Below are 11468 nucleotides of genomic sequence, written 5' to 3' on the forward strand. Positions count from 1 at the left end.
ACAAACCAACTTCTTCTCTTTCGTCGGATCGAAGTTCGAGGCTACTAAAAGGAAATAGAAAAAAAGAAAAAAAGAAAAAAAGAAAAAAAAGAAAAAAAAAAAGAAAAAAAAGAAAAAAGAAAAAAAAAAGACAAAAAAAAGAAAAGAGAAGAAAAAAAAGGCCTAAAAAGTATAACGATCGACGTGTGAAACTTATGATGCGTTTGCATCGAACGAAAGGAGATAAGGCAGCGAACATGATCGCGTATAAAAAATGACGCGATCCTAGTCATTCGTGACGTACAAAACGTTGTTGAGTACTTCCTCCGAGTAGTACAAAAGTTTAGGCGGGATTGTACAGTGTAGAATAGGGAGAGACGAAAACGAAAGTGCCGAGATAGCAGTTGTATTTTCTCAACGGCGACAAACGGTACATTTCGTTTTCTCAATTTTCTTTAGTGGAGTAGCCTAAGATCAAGCATAAGTCGCAGCGTTTAGTTTTAAGCGAAACGAAGCGGCGCGGCGTGCGCATATCGAAAGGAAGGAAGGAAGGAAGGAAGGAAGGAAGGAAGGAAGGAAAGAAGGAAAAGAAAAAGAAAAGGGGAAAACGACAAGAAAAAAGGAAGAAAAGGTTGAAAAATTTTCTCGTTGGTGGTAAAATAGTAATGCGTGTAAAAGCGTAAAAGCCGTGTATACGCATGCATATACATACATACACACAGTAAGAGACGTGTATATATTTTTCTTTTGTATGTGTATGTCTGTAAATGTAAATACAATAAGAATATACATATATAAATACATATTGATATATATGTATGTGTATATACACTCGCGTGTGTCCGACATACATATATGCGAGCGTAAATATAGAATCTGCGTGTGTGTGTTAATTGTTAAGGCGGCGTTAGAAAGGAAAGGAAAGAAAGATACGAAGAAAACAAAAAGAATAACGTAAAGAAAGGGTGGAAAAAAAAAACAAGTGACGGCGTAATTTGCGTATGTGAATAATTGAAGTCTAACAAGTTTTGTTTTACAATGTCCCGATTAATAAACAGAATGTGCATGTGCCTGTGTCCTTTGCTTTTACACGGTGCCCACCTCGTTATTAACGCTTCGACATTCTCCCCCTTCGTAGATGAGTATCGCTTTGCATTTTGCTCCGATTGAGATCCGAAGATGAATAATAACTTTCTCTCTCTCTCTCTCTCTCTCTCTCTCTCTCTCTCTCTCTCTCTCTCTCTCTCTTTCTCTCTTATTCACGACCTTTCTCATTTCTATTTCATTCTCTATCTCTGTCTTTCTCTCTCCCTCTCTCATCTCTGTTCAATCTTTCTCTAATAAAGTCTTACTGAAAAAGAAAGAAATAAGAAAAGTAAGAAAGAAATTAACACGTGTTAATTTGCTGCGACCACGACGATAGCGTAATAGACTCGATCGTTACGCTATCGGTTGACCTTAACTACTGAATATGCAAAGAAGTAATGCCGCTAGAAATTTATTCGGCGAGCAAAGGTAAAAATCAGAGCGAGTCTTTTCTCAATCTCGCATTTTTTGGTTTGTTATTTTCTTCTTTTTTTTTTTTTTTTTTTTTTTTTTTAATCACCGTTTCTACCTTCTTCTTCGTCCTCCAATTTCCATAGGTTGTTCTCTGCCAAGCTATACGAGTGAACATTTGTAAGTACGTTTGCCCTTCTCAATTAATAGAAATTAGCTCGGCAGATTACAAAAAGGAGTCGTGTCTTAAAGAACTTTCTTTTCGTATTATAAGTTGTCGTCGAATCGACATCGAGATTGTATTCGATATTAACGGTCAGACTTCTGCGACGAATCTGACAAGCTTTTCTCTGTACCTTTCAGGGACCCTCAGGACTAGACGGCATGAAGGTGAGCAACCCCATTGGGCTAATCGTAAATTCCTCGTAAAAATCGAAAGAAAAAAAAAAGAAAAGAAAAGAAAAGACAAAAACAACAACAACAAATGTCATTATCGTTTTTTGTTCGTCACCTTTGTTCGCTTTCGCATATGTATTAAAACGAATTACACGAGAATTAAAGGAAACACGGGGGAGAAAGTAATCGCGAGTTATCGGATCGCGGTGGTTTGTCAGATTTCTTCGTAATTGCAGGGAGCACAAGGGGAGCCTGGAACGAAGGGTGAAAGGGGAGATCCAGGATTGCCCGTAAGTAACATTTTTATCGATTCGATCGAAAGGGTGCCAGTTAACGCGCGATTAGCGTTTCGCGGTTTAAAGAGGAAAAAAAAGAAAAAAGAAAAAGAGAAAAAATCAAAAAAGAATTAAAATGAAATAAGATAAAATAAAAAGGAAACCGGATGAAACTTTAATCCATGGTAAAAAGTTCGAGAGAGAGAGGCTTCGCTCTCGTTAGCGAATTTCCATATTCTAACCATCCGGTGTCGGCTATCAAAATTATGAAGGAAGCACGTGGAAGGTGAAGCTAACGAGACGATTTATTTTTCCCCAGGGTACCGATGGGATTCCAGGAACGGAGGTATAGTGACTCTCAATTATCACCCTTATAGCTCGTCCTTCGATGTAATCACGATACAGTCTAGGCCGGGGTAACGAGGACACTTCCCTAACATGATCCATCTCCTCTACCCCCTTTAACCACCCACCCCGGATCGACTGTCTCGAGTATCGTTTTATATAATTTTGCACTGCACAAAATACGACGAGGAGAGATTACAGAAATCCACGTTTTCTTTTCAACATTCTATCTCGTTCTTTCGCCGTCTTCGGATCGATCGCGACACGTGTTATCGTTTCGATTAAGGAGACGGGAAATAATACATAGAAAGGGGGAGAGAACGGTGGGAGAATCGTTTCGCTAGTTTTCCGTGCTTAAAGTACTCAAGAGGATGTAAACTCCAACGTGGAACTTTTGGCCCTAAAAACGAACTAACAACTCGCGAACGTAGATTAGAGCATAACGAACGTTAATCTGTTTACTTAATCTTCTTAACATACCACTTTCAGGGACCGAAGGGTGAAAAAGGTGCTAAAGGCGATTGTGTGAGTATCGACTTATTGTTAGTTCGATTATTATTTTTTCTAAATAGCCGGCGCTCAAATTCGACGCGCTACATGGTAAGTCCATGTAGATATTCACGTGTGAAATTACGAATAGGTGAGCTCGAACATTCGTCGAAAGAGGAATTGAAAAAAGAAAAAAATCGTCATTGATACATGTCATTAATAATTTGGACTAAGCAATGTAATATGAACGATCGGTGCAAAACGTAAAATCCGCCTTTAATTCAACTTAATTTATTCCCCATTACTATTGTCGATCTTTCTTTAAAGATTATTACACGATATTTTACTTTAGTAGAAATCCCTTTGATATATTTGCGATTGAAGAAAGAGTAAAAAAAAGAAAAAGAAAATAGAAAAAATGGAAAAAATAAAAAAATAAAAAAAAATAAAAAGAAACGTTTTGCACGGAGACTCGAGGATATAGAAATCCTTAAGAAAGATAAATCCAATCTTTACCCTTTACATGCTGCCACCAGCGTTCTGCGCAAAAACGATTATAAAAACTTAGCAAGTCGATCGATGATCAATAGGATCAACGTCGATTAATCCAAGGAGCGAAGCGCGGGCGACAGAGATGTCAAAGGTTGAACGTGATCGAACAGAAGTCAATGCATTCTCTCTGAGTACGCGAGAAGAAAATTAATTCGTTGATTCAGTTCAACGTCGAATCTAATAAATTCGAGGCAGACCTTCTTCGTTCGCCCTTCGTACTCTTCGGCGTATTGTGCACAAGATACTCAGTATTATAATGCATACATAGAAAGTTTTTCTCATGCCTGGCCTTCTTGCACGTCGCGAAACAAAACGCCGTTAGTCGTTATGTAACAACAATTGGAAAAAGGGTGACGCGATTTGTATCTTCGCGCAGGGACCACCTGGTAAGAGAGGAAGAAAAGGAGACAAGGGTAACAAAGGCGATCAGGGTGTACCTGGACTAGACGCGCCCTGTCCCCTCGGTCCTGATGGCCTTCCATTACCAGGTTGCGGCTGGAGACCACCTCAGGTACGTTTGAGTAGTTTACCTGACCACGTTAAACTCGAGGAAAAGATCTATCTCTCTTATACTGAAATATTTTTAAACCGTTCTCCTTCGTCCGAACCTTCGTACGATGGAATCTCTATTGTCCATTAAAATATATAGATTTTAAGAGAGTTACCGTCGATATTATCCGATGAGACTGATGAGACGATGAAATTTCGACAGGTATACCGAATTTGATATTCGATTAGATAATTTTATATGCGTACAATGAGTCGGAAAGACGTGATAATTTCTCTAAGATTCCATCGTATTTATCGCGAAGGTAAATGCCTTGCGTTTCTATGATCATGATCGAAACACACGATATTGGGGAAAAGTTAGGATAGTATTTTGAAAGAAAGAAAAGTATTGACGCACGCTGGGATTCTCGTGTGTGTGTGTGTGTGTGGTCGACAGGACACGACGAGTACGTCGACGCCAGTGATCGAAGGACCAGAACCTGCGGAAACGGATTACGAGCCGGAAGAAGAGTACGAGGAGTATCCAGATCACAACGGGAACTTAGCGGAGCCATAATGCTCATTGTGCGCTGCCCTACTCACCACTACAACCACCACCATCACCAACACCCTCATCACACGACTCACCCTGCTCTCCCAAACTAACGTGGTCCTGGTAATTGCAAATCCCGTAGTAAAGACTAACGTCGTTTGCATGAGTGTAGCCCGAAGCCAGAAATCCCGTCGTTGGGTTCGATGAAATGCGTTATGGCTTTAGCGTTCAATCCCCCCCCCCTCTCTTTCTCTCTCTCTCTCTCTCTCCCCCTTGCCTCTTGCGCGAGTATATTTTACCTATTCGTCCAGCCCTCCAAATCCCGTGTGATTTCCGAACACAAAAGCAAATTTTTACCCTCCTGCATGAGATTAAGTTCACTAGCGATGTTTTTGCTGATGCTAAATGTATTCAACGTGGCTCAAAGCTTTTACAATCGAATGACAAGAAAATAAAGATCCTGTTGGACCCTGCAAAAGTTAGATGATTCTTTGACCGTTAAGTAATCGAACCTGCACATTAACCTATCTCCTATCAGCTTGATTTTAATGGCTGTCGCTGGATTGTTCTTCGTGAAAAATGGGCTATCTTATCGTTGTTTATCTTTCATTATTTGCCCAAGTAAATCCTGTATTTATCAACCTGAAGTACAGGATTTAAAAAGGAAATATCGCGACGTCCTGATCGAGGCTTGCTTCATAAATCATGCGAGATGAAGGATGATCGATTGCATGGTGAAATATAATTTGAATGGTCTTGCTTGCTTTCAGCCAAGAAGTAATATTCTGCGCGAATGGCTGGCGGAGGAGGAAGAGGAGGAGGAAGAAGGGCAGTGACACAGATGGTTTACTGAAAGTAGCGCATTTTCATCAAGGACCTTCCTGTATCCGCGTCGCTAACGTACACGACTCACCAACGATTCACCGTATTCCGAATTCGATGCGATCGGTTTAACGATATATACGCCAAACTAAATCATCTTGCCACAGAGGAGTGTTGTAAATAAGTGTACTTACAGTGTCTAGCGTCCGCAGTGCGTGTACATAAATAATTAGTTTACTGCTACAATTAGGATCCATGGTGATGACGAAGATGGTTGTACGATCTCTCTCTCTCTCTCTCTCTCTCTCTCCTCTTTCTCTCTTTTTCTTTCTATTTCTCTCCTCCCTCTTTCTTTCCTTCTCTCTCTCTCTCTCTCCCCCCCCTCTCTCTCTCTCTCTTTCTCTTTCTCTCAATTTATGTCCACGAAATTATCGGGCAATTCTCTAGAGTCTAAAAGAACAACATCCAAATTCCTCCTACGACGACAAAGAATGACTTTGGGAGAGCGATCGTGATTCCGGTGTTAGCTTCTGTCTCCTGCTGAAGTGTATTGATCGATCGAATACGGTGATGCGGCGCATAGTGCAAGAGACTCACTTCTTTTTTTTCTCTCTCGATGGACAAAAAGAAATAGCCAAGATTGATAATTATTCTTGCTACGATCGTCGTATTTCGAGGGCTTCGCTATCCTACGTGTAATTTCTGTGTGTGTGCGTATGTGCGTATGTGTGTATGTATGTACGATTGATATGCGAGACTTCCTTGTTCCCCGCATTCTCCAGGAAGGAACGTCTAGGATATTATTTACCTTCATCTACGGCTACGCGGTACTTCCAAAGTCAATTTTGCTCGTAATAACGATTACGTTCAGAATTAAACTTGTCCTGCGTATCATAAGTGACATAATTACCGAACCCAATAAGCGATCACCCGCAATATTAATTTCGGATTTTACGAAAGATTCCTCCAAATTCGCTACGAGAGATCCAGATTTTTATACGATTGTATTCGAGTCAAGACCCATGCGGCTCTGCTTTCTCGTTGACTAGAAATATCGCTAGTTTTTAAATCGAACGAGTAATGTGTACACATTGTCAATATTAGCAATTATAAAATAAATTTTAAGTGTATATCACGGATATATTATGCCGTTTTTACATCGGTACAGATTTCACCGTGTTGTTGCGTGGTAGTCCGAATGTTAATTCCGTGTATTCGATGGACAGCTTGTGGACGAAGATAGGCGGATGAATTGGACTACGATTTTACCCGTCCGCTTCCAACGTCTCGATCTTCCCCTTATTCGCACGAGCAAGCGAACCTAACGATATCGTACTCGCAATAAAGATATGAAGATTTTCTTCATTCCTTCGAGTATAATTTTTGTTATTTCTCGCTATAAGTGTACGACAGTGTATTATAAACTTAGTTTTGTACCGATTAAATATTTATTAATGGTTACAATGATTGTCATTATCAAAGCTTAAGCAATTTGTACTTTTTAAAATACGATTGCACTTCATTCTTAGGATAAGGTTTTGTTACCAGACAAGTTGGAATGTTTTCGGGCTGTTCTATCCACAACTTGTGATGGATGTCGTCCTCCTTCAGTTTGGAGCACAAAGTATGTAAACTGGCCTCGTCAGAAGCCTAACAGTTAGAGAAACTTTGTAAAAGTTACTGTATTTCTTTGATGATTTTATATGTACAGATTATAGTAAACAAGCACAATAATAATATATTTATGTTTTGCTTCAAGCAAGATAAACATATCTCAAGATATATATATATATATATATACATATATATACTTACTTCAAGAACAACTTTATGCATTGAATCCAAATCTGCGAGGTAAGCTTGTGTATTGCTATCATTGTAAAAAAGATGAGTGACGGCTGTGCAAGCGTGACAGGCTTGAGCTACTATAGCACCCATTGGCCATCCCATTGTCTTAGAAAGATCTCCTCTTATAACCACGTACTGAACTAATGCAGCCATTCTAAAAAAAAAAAAAAGTTTCAATCATTTTCTATTCTGAGAAAAGAAAAGATAAGCATTAGATAAGTTCATTTTATTCACTTAACACAATTGACACTATTCACATAAATACAATAAAATTTACTTCATGTTACCAGGAGGTAATATGTTATTTATACGAATTATTGTTATCAAAGAGATAATAGCTATAAGTAATATTTGCATACTGCATGATATTCCTCATAATTAGAACGAAATTGTTCTTTATCTACGAAAGTTACAAAAATACCTCATGGTATTGTATATATATATATATGTATACACATACTATATATATATATATATATATATATATCTGTGTGTGTGTATGTATATATACATATAAAAATCATTTTATACCTGTTATTAATAAAATATTTATATCTGTCCACACATTAACTCCAATATTACAAACAATATGGAAAATTATAATTCAAAAACATTTATGGTCTAAATGTGAGATCCACTGTGGATTGCTTTTCACAATTTCATTGTAATGAACTCAATACACATAATCAAAACTTCGTGCATATATCAATCATTTCATATCCAATCTCTAATTTTTATTAAACGGGATTGAGCGACACATTCCTCGAACATTACTCTATTTTTTATATTAAAATTGCAAGTATATAGCCGGTATAACACTCTATTCTTTAAAGGTAGCTCTATAAAAAATAATTTGACAGATGTATTACACGTTAATGTCGACTAGTTAATCCGTAGTTTGATATTTATCTGACAGATGGTATTAACAAATTTAGGATGTTGCGTTGCGACTTACTTAGTAACAATGCCGCTAGATGTCGCATTTCTTCGAAACATCTAAAAACACCAGGTGAAAAAAAGAAATATAAGTTCCAAAAATATGAATTTGAGGTTTAAGGCAGGATCCCCTCGACAGCCCTAATATAATTGAAAACTCGTATCATTTTGACTAGCAACGTGATTGGTAAAGAACACATTTTTACATTTACCAATTCACATTAGTACCAACGTCAAGACGCTAAAGAATAGTCACCTAGCGGAAGTAATAGAAATCTTTCTTTTCTTTTAAGTTTCCCATCATAGAAAAATTACTTACTCATTGCTCATTTAAATGTCAAATATTGATAGACCCGGAAAAACGACAGTAATGATATTGTGTTTTTGAATTATTTGTAATGAAGTAATGTTCGATTAATAATCATTTTAATTTACAACAATTCTATTAAGTAATTATTCTAGTTGGCATTACAAATTATATTTTTAACAATGATGCTTCATAAAATGAGTTCTAAATTGTGTCGTTTGTGCGGTAAAGAAAAACAACAAGGTACAGATGTATTTAAAGATAAAGTAAAAGGTGCTGTATTAATTTCGATTATTAATAAATATTTCTCCAAAGAGGTAATTATTATATATAGATATTAATGCATTATCTGTTTCATACTAAATGATTGTTAAATAATCTAGGTTATATCTATATACTATATCTATTATATGTATTTAGGTTATAAATATATCCACGTCAGATGTATTCTCAAAGTACGTTTGCATTGATTGCGAACAAAAAATTTGTATATTTGATGAATTTTGTTTAATGGTCGCTAATGTACAAAAGCAATTAGCTGCACCTTCTTTAGAAATTGACTTCGCTGAGGTATATATATATACATATATGTATATATATATATATGTATATATGTATATATACATTCATTGTATGTATCATATAAATTCATTCATTAAAGAAATACTGTTTACAGGATATGTTGTGTCATTTGAAAGAAAATGATAGCATTGAGAAATCCTCAATGAACAAACAGGATGTAAGAAAATCTATATGTCCTATATGTACAAAAAGTTTTAGATGCCAAGCACACTTAGAAAGACATAAACGTATACATACAGGACAGAGGCCTTTTATTTGTACGGTACATATATTTTCTAATTATTAATAAGGACATATTATTGTCGTAAAATAATTCATTTATTTTAATGATAATTTTAAACGTTCAATTACAGATTTGTAGAATGTCCTTCAATCAGCAAGAAATACTTATGAAACATATGGAAAGACACGAAGGAAAGAAACAATTTCAGTGCGCTAATTGTCATCAATCGTTCCGCTACAAAGTTTCTTTAAATTCGCATATGATCAACTTTCATATGGATATGGATCAATCTGTCATACATGGTCATGTAATGCCTATCGATAGTAATTCTTTTACGTGTTCAGAATGTGGTAAACAATTTGTAACAAAGTACAAACTACAGCGACATTCCAGATGTCATACCGGTGAAAGACCATATCATTGTACATTTTGTACTAAAACATTTTCACAAACAGGAAATTTAAAAGTACATCAAGTTAAATGTCATCAGATACCTGAGTCATTAACGGAAATAAGAGGACAACCTCAGAATAATACTCAAGTTATGAATCGCGATATGTCAGCGCCTTTAAATAATTTTCATGCGGTATATATATCAGAAAGTGAAATACAAAAGACTATAAATGAAACAATAAATTCGACAGACCCAAGTACATCTTATCTTAATAAAATGTATGAAAATCCTCTTTATATAGACGACGAAATAGAAACGATGTTGGATCATGATCTTGGTCAATTGGAACAGAATAAATTTACTACGAGTTCACAAGATAAAGTATCTCTTTGTTTAAAACAACCAGAGACTCCTGAATTATTGCATAGTTTATTGTACGACGATTAATATGTAATGTCATTTAATATTATCCTTGTAAAATAGTCTCTATACATTTTGATTGTAATGCAATAATATACAATACTAGGTACATATGAAATAATGTACAACACTATAAATACATCCTAGCAGCGTATGATAGTTATCAAAAAAAAAAGACAATGTACACATGTAATGTGTATCGTTAGTATAATATGTAAACGATAGATTATAGAAACAACTTGTTAACTTAGTTTCTGATGGAAGTGTATATGACATAATTAAGGGAAGGGGAATATCAAAGCATGAGTACGACGAAGGGATTAGGATAGATTGTAAGCTGCAATAGTTGTATAAAGGTGAAAAAGTGCAAGATAGAGTGGCACAGAGAGCTGCATCAAACTAGTCCATAGGGACTGATGACCCAAATCAATCACATTATAAAAAGAAACTGTTCTTGTCATGTTATCTGTATCTATTATACATATGTTATTTTATTTACATTTGTTATGTATTATTGAATATTTATTTGTTACTTTAAAGTCTTGGACAATATTATTGGTATAAGAAGCGATTGACTGATTTAATAATTTTTTATGCTTCATAAAAATTGTGTCTTTAATAATAATACAATCGATATGTACTAATCATTGTTAAAAAAAAAAAAAAATATATATATATATATATAAAACTTGATTGAAAAGAATCTTTTCGTATAAAAAGTGTGTTTACATGGCACAAAAGAATTCTTTAAAAAAGATCTGCATTACAGAAGTATGGAAACATTATTCGCTCATACGATTTATTTAGTTGCATCACAATTATATTAACAAATACATATTGATATCGTGTGTAATGATTTTCTTATAATTAAGAGGATTTCTTCCTGCAAGTTATCACAATTAAAATGATGTTCAGATCATAATTAAAAGTCAGTCGGGCAATATATAAATTGGATATACTATTAAATTATTCAAATAGTGAACTTACAAACTATACATTAATATATTAATCAAATGCATATATATATATCGATATACCTATTCGTATTCTATGTTTTTACAATCTTTTGATAAAACATAAATTTTAATAGCAACGCTTTTTAAAAAGTAAAATGTAAGGCACAGCTCCTCGCGGAATTTTGCGCCCTTTTAATTACATTTCACGAGTACGGAGCTGAAATTCATTATGATAAGAACACTGATTTTACAAGCGCGGCATGATACTTTTTAAATCTTATGATCTAATATCTAAAGAAGATATTACAATCGTAAATGACATTATACTGACTAATTCACATATCGTGAATACGTTAGGAATTTTTTCACAAATCTACACTCTCTTTATTACTTCCAACGTGGCTT

The 11468-nt window shown here is 35.4% G+C and overlaps 3 protein-coding genes across 23 annotated transcripts in view; 2 read left to right on the forward strand and 1 right to left on the reverse strand.

Moving 5' to 3' along the window:
• Nucleotides 1–6927, forward strand: part of LOC118444097 (uncharacterized) — an 89340-nt gene extending 82413 nt beyond the window's left edge. For 11 of the 17 annotated variants that reach the window (XR_014982928.1, XR_014982922.1, XR_014982925.1 and 8 more), the window contains 7 exons: nt 1840–1866; nt 2109–2162; nt 2467–2493; nt 2982–3017; nt 3910–4044; nt 4480–4698; nt 5346–6927. Coding sequence is in view for 2 of the 17 variants with exons in the window: in XM_085661132.1 (XP_085517258.1) it covers nt 1840–1866; nt 2109–2162; nt 2467–2493; nt 2982–3017; nt 3910–4044; nt 5346–5411 (345 nt within the window). In the remaining 15 variants the exon portion in view is untranslated. The remainder of the gene's footprint in view (nt 1–1839; nt 1867–2108; nt 2163–2466; nt 2494–2981; nt 3018–3909; nt 4045–4479; nt 4699–5345) is intronic. The other 6 variants (XR_014982933.1, XR_014982926.1, XM_085661132.1 and 3 more) reach the window with 4 other exon arrangements.
• On the reverse strand, nt 6553–8342 carry LOC118444099 (putative peptidyl-tRNA hydrolase PTRHD1). 4 transcript variants are annotated; one of them, XM_085661134.1, is made up of 3 exons: nt 7523–7620; nt 7213–7399; nt 6553–7047 (listed from the first exon to the last, which is right to left on the reverse strand). In XM_085661134.1, exons 1-3 carry the CDS (start codon nt 7600–7602, stop codon nt 6874–6876), a joined length of 441 nt encoding a protein of 146 aa, XP_085517260.1. In that variant the 5' UTR covers nt 7603–7620; the 3' UTR covers nt 6553–6873. The 4 variants fall into 4 exon arrangements, with proteins under 4 accessions (XP_085517260.1, XP_085517261.1, XP_035727913.2 ...); XM_085661135.1 differs by having other exon boundaries at nt 7480–7595; XM_035872020.2 differs by lacking the exon at nt 7523–7620 and adding an exon at nt 8201–8342 and having other exon boundaries at nt 6554–7047.
• A 181-nt stretch (nt 8343–8523) lies between these two features.
• Nucleotides 8524–11460, forward strand: LOC118444181 (uncharacterized). 2 transcript variants are annotated; one of them, XM_035872216.2, is made up of 4 exons: nt 8524–8805; nt 8909–9058; nt 9165–9332; nt 9424–11460. In XM_035872216.2, exons 1-4 carry the CDS (start codon nt 8671–8673, stop codon nt 10132–10134), a joined length of 1164 nt encoding a protein of 387 aa, XP_035728109.1. In that variant the 5' UTR covers nt 8524–8670; the 3' UTR covers nt 10135–11460. The 2 variants fall into 2 exon arrangements, with proteins under 2 accessions (XP_035728109.1, XP_035728110.1); XM_035872217.2 differs by having other exon boundaries at nt 8524–8731.
• The last annotated feature ends 8 nt before the right edge of the window (nt 11461–11468 follow it).

Source organism: Vespa mandarinia, chromosome 13, assembly GCF_050613455.1.
Source record: "Vespa mandarinia isolate Hongniang chromosome 13, ASM5061345v1, whole genome shotgun sequence".
In the NCBI taxonomy this organism is placed as follows: domain Eukaryota; kingdom Metazoa; phylum Arthropoda; class Insecta; order Hymenoptera; family Vespidae; genus Vespa; species Vespa mandarinia.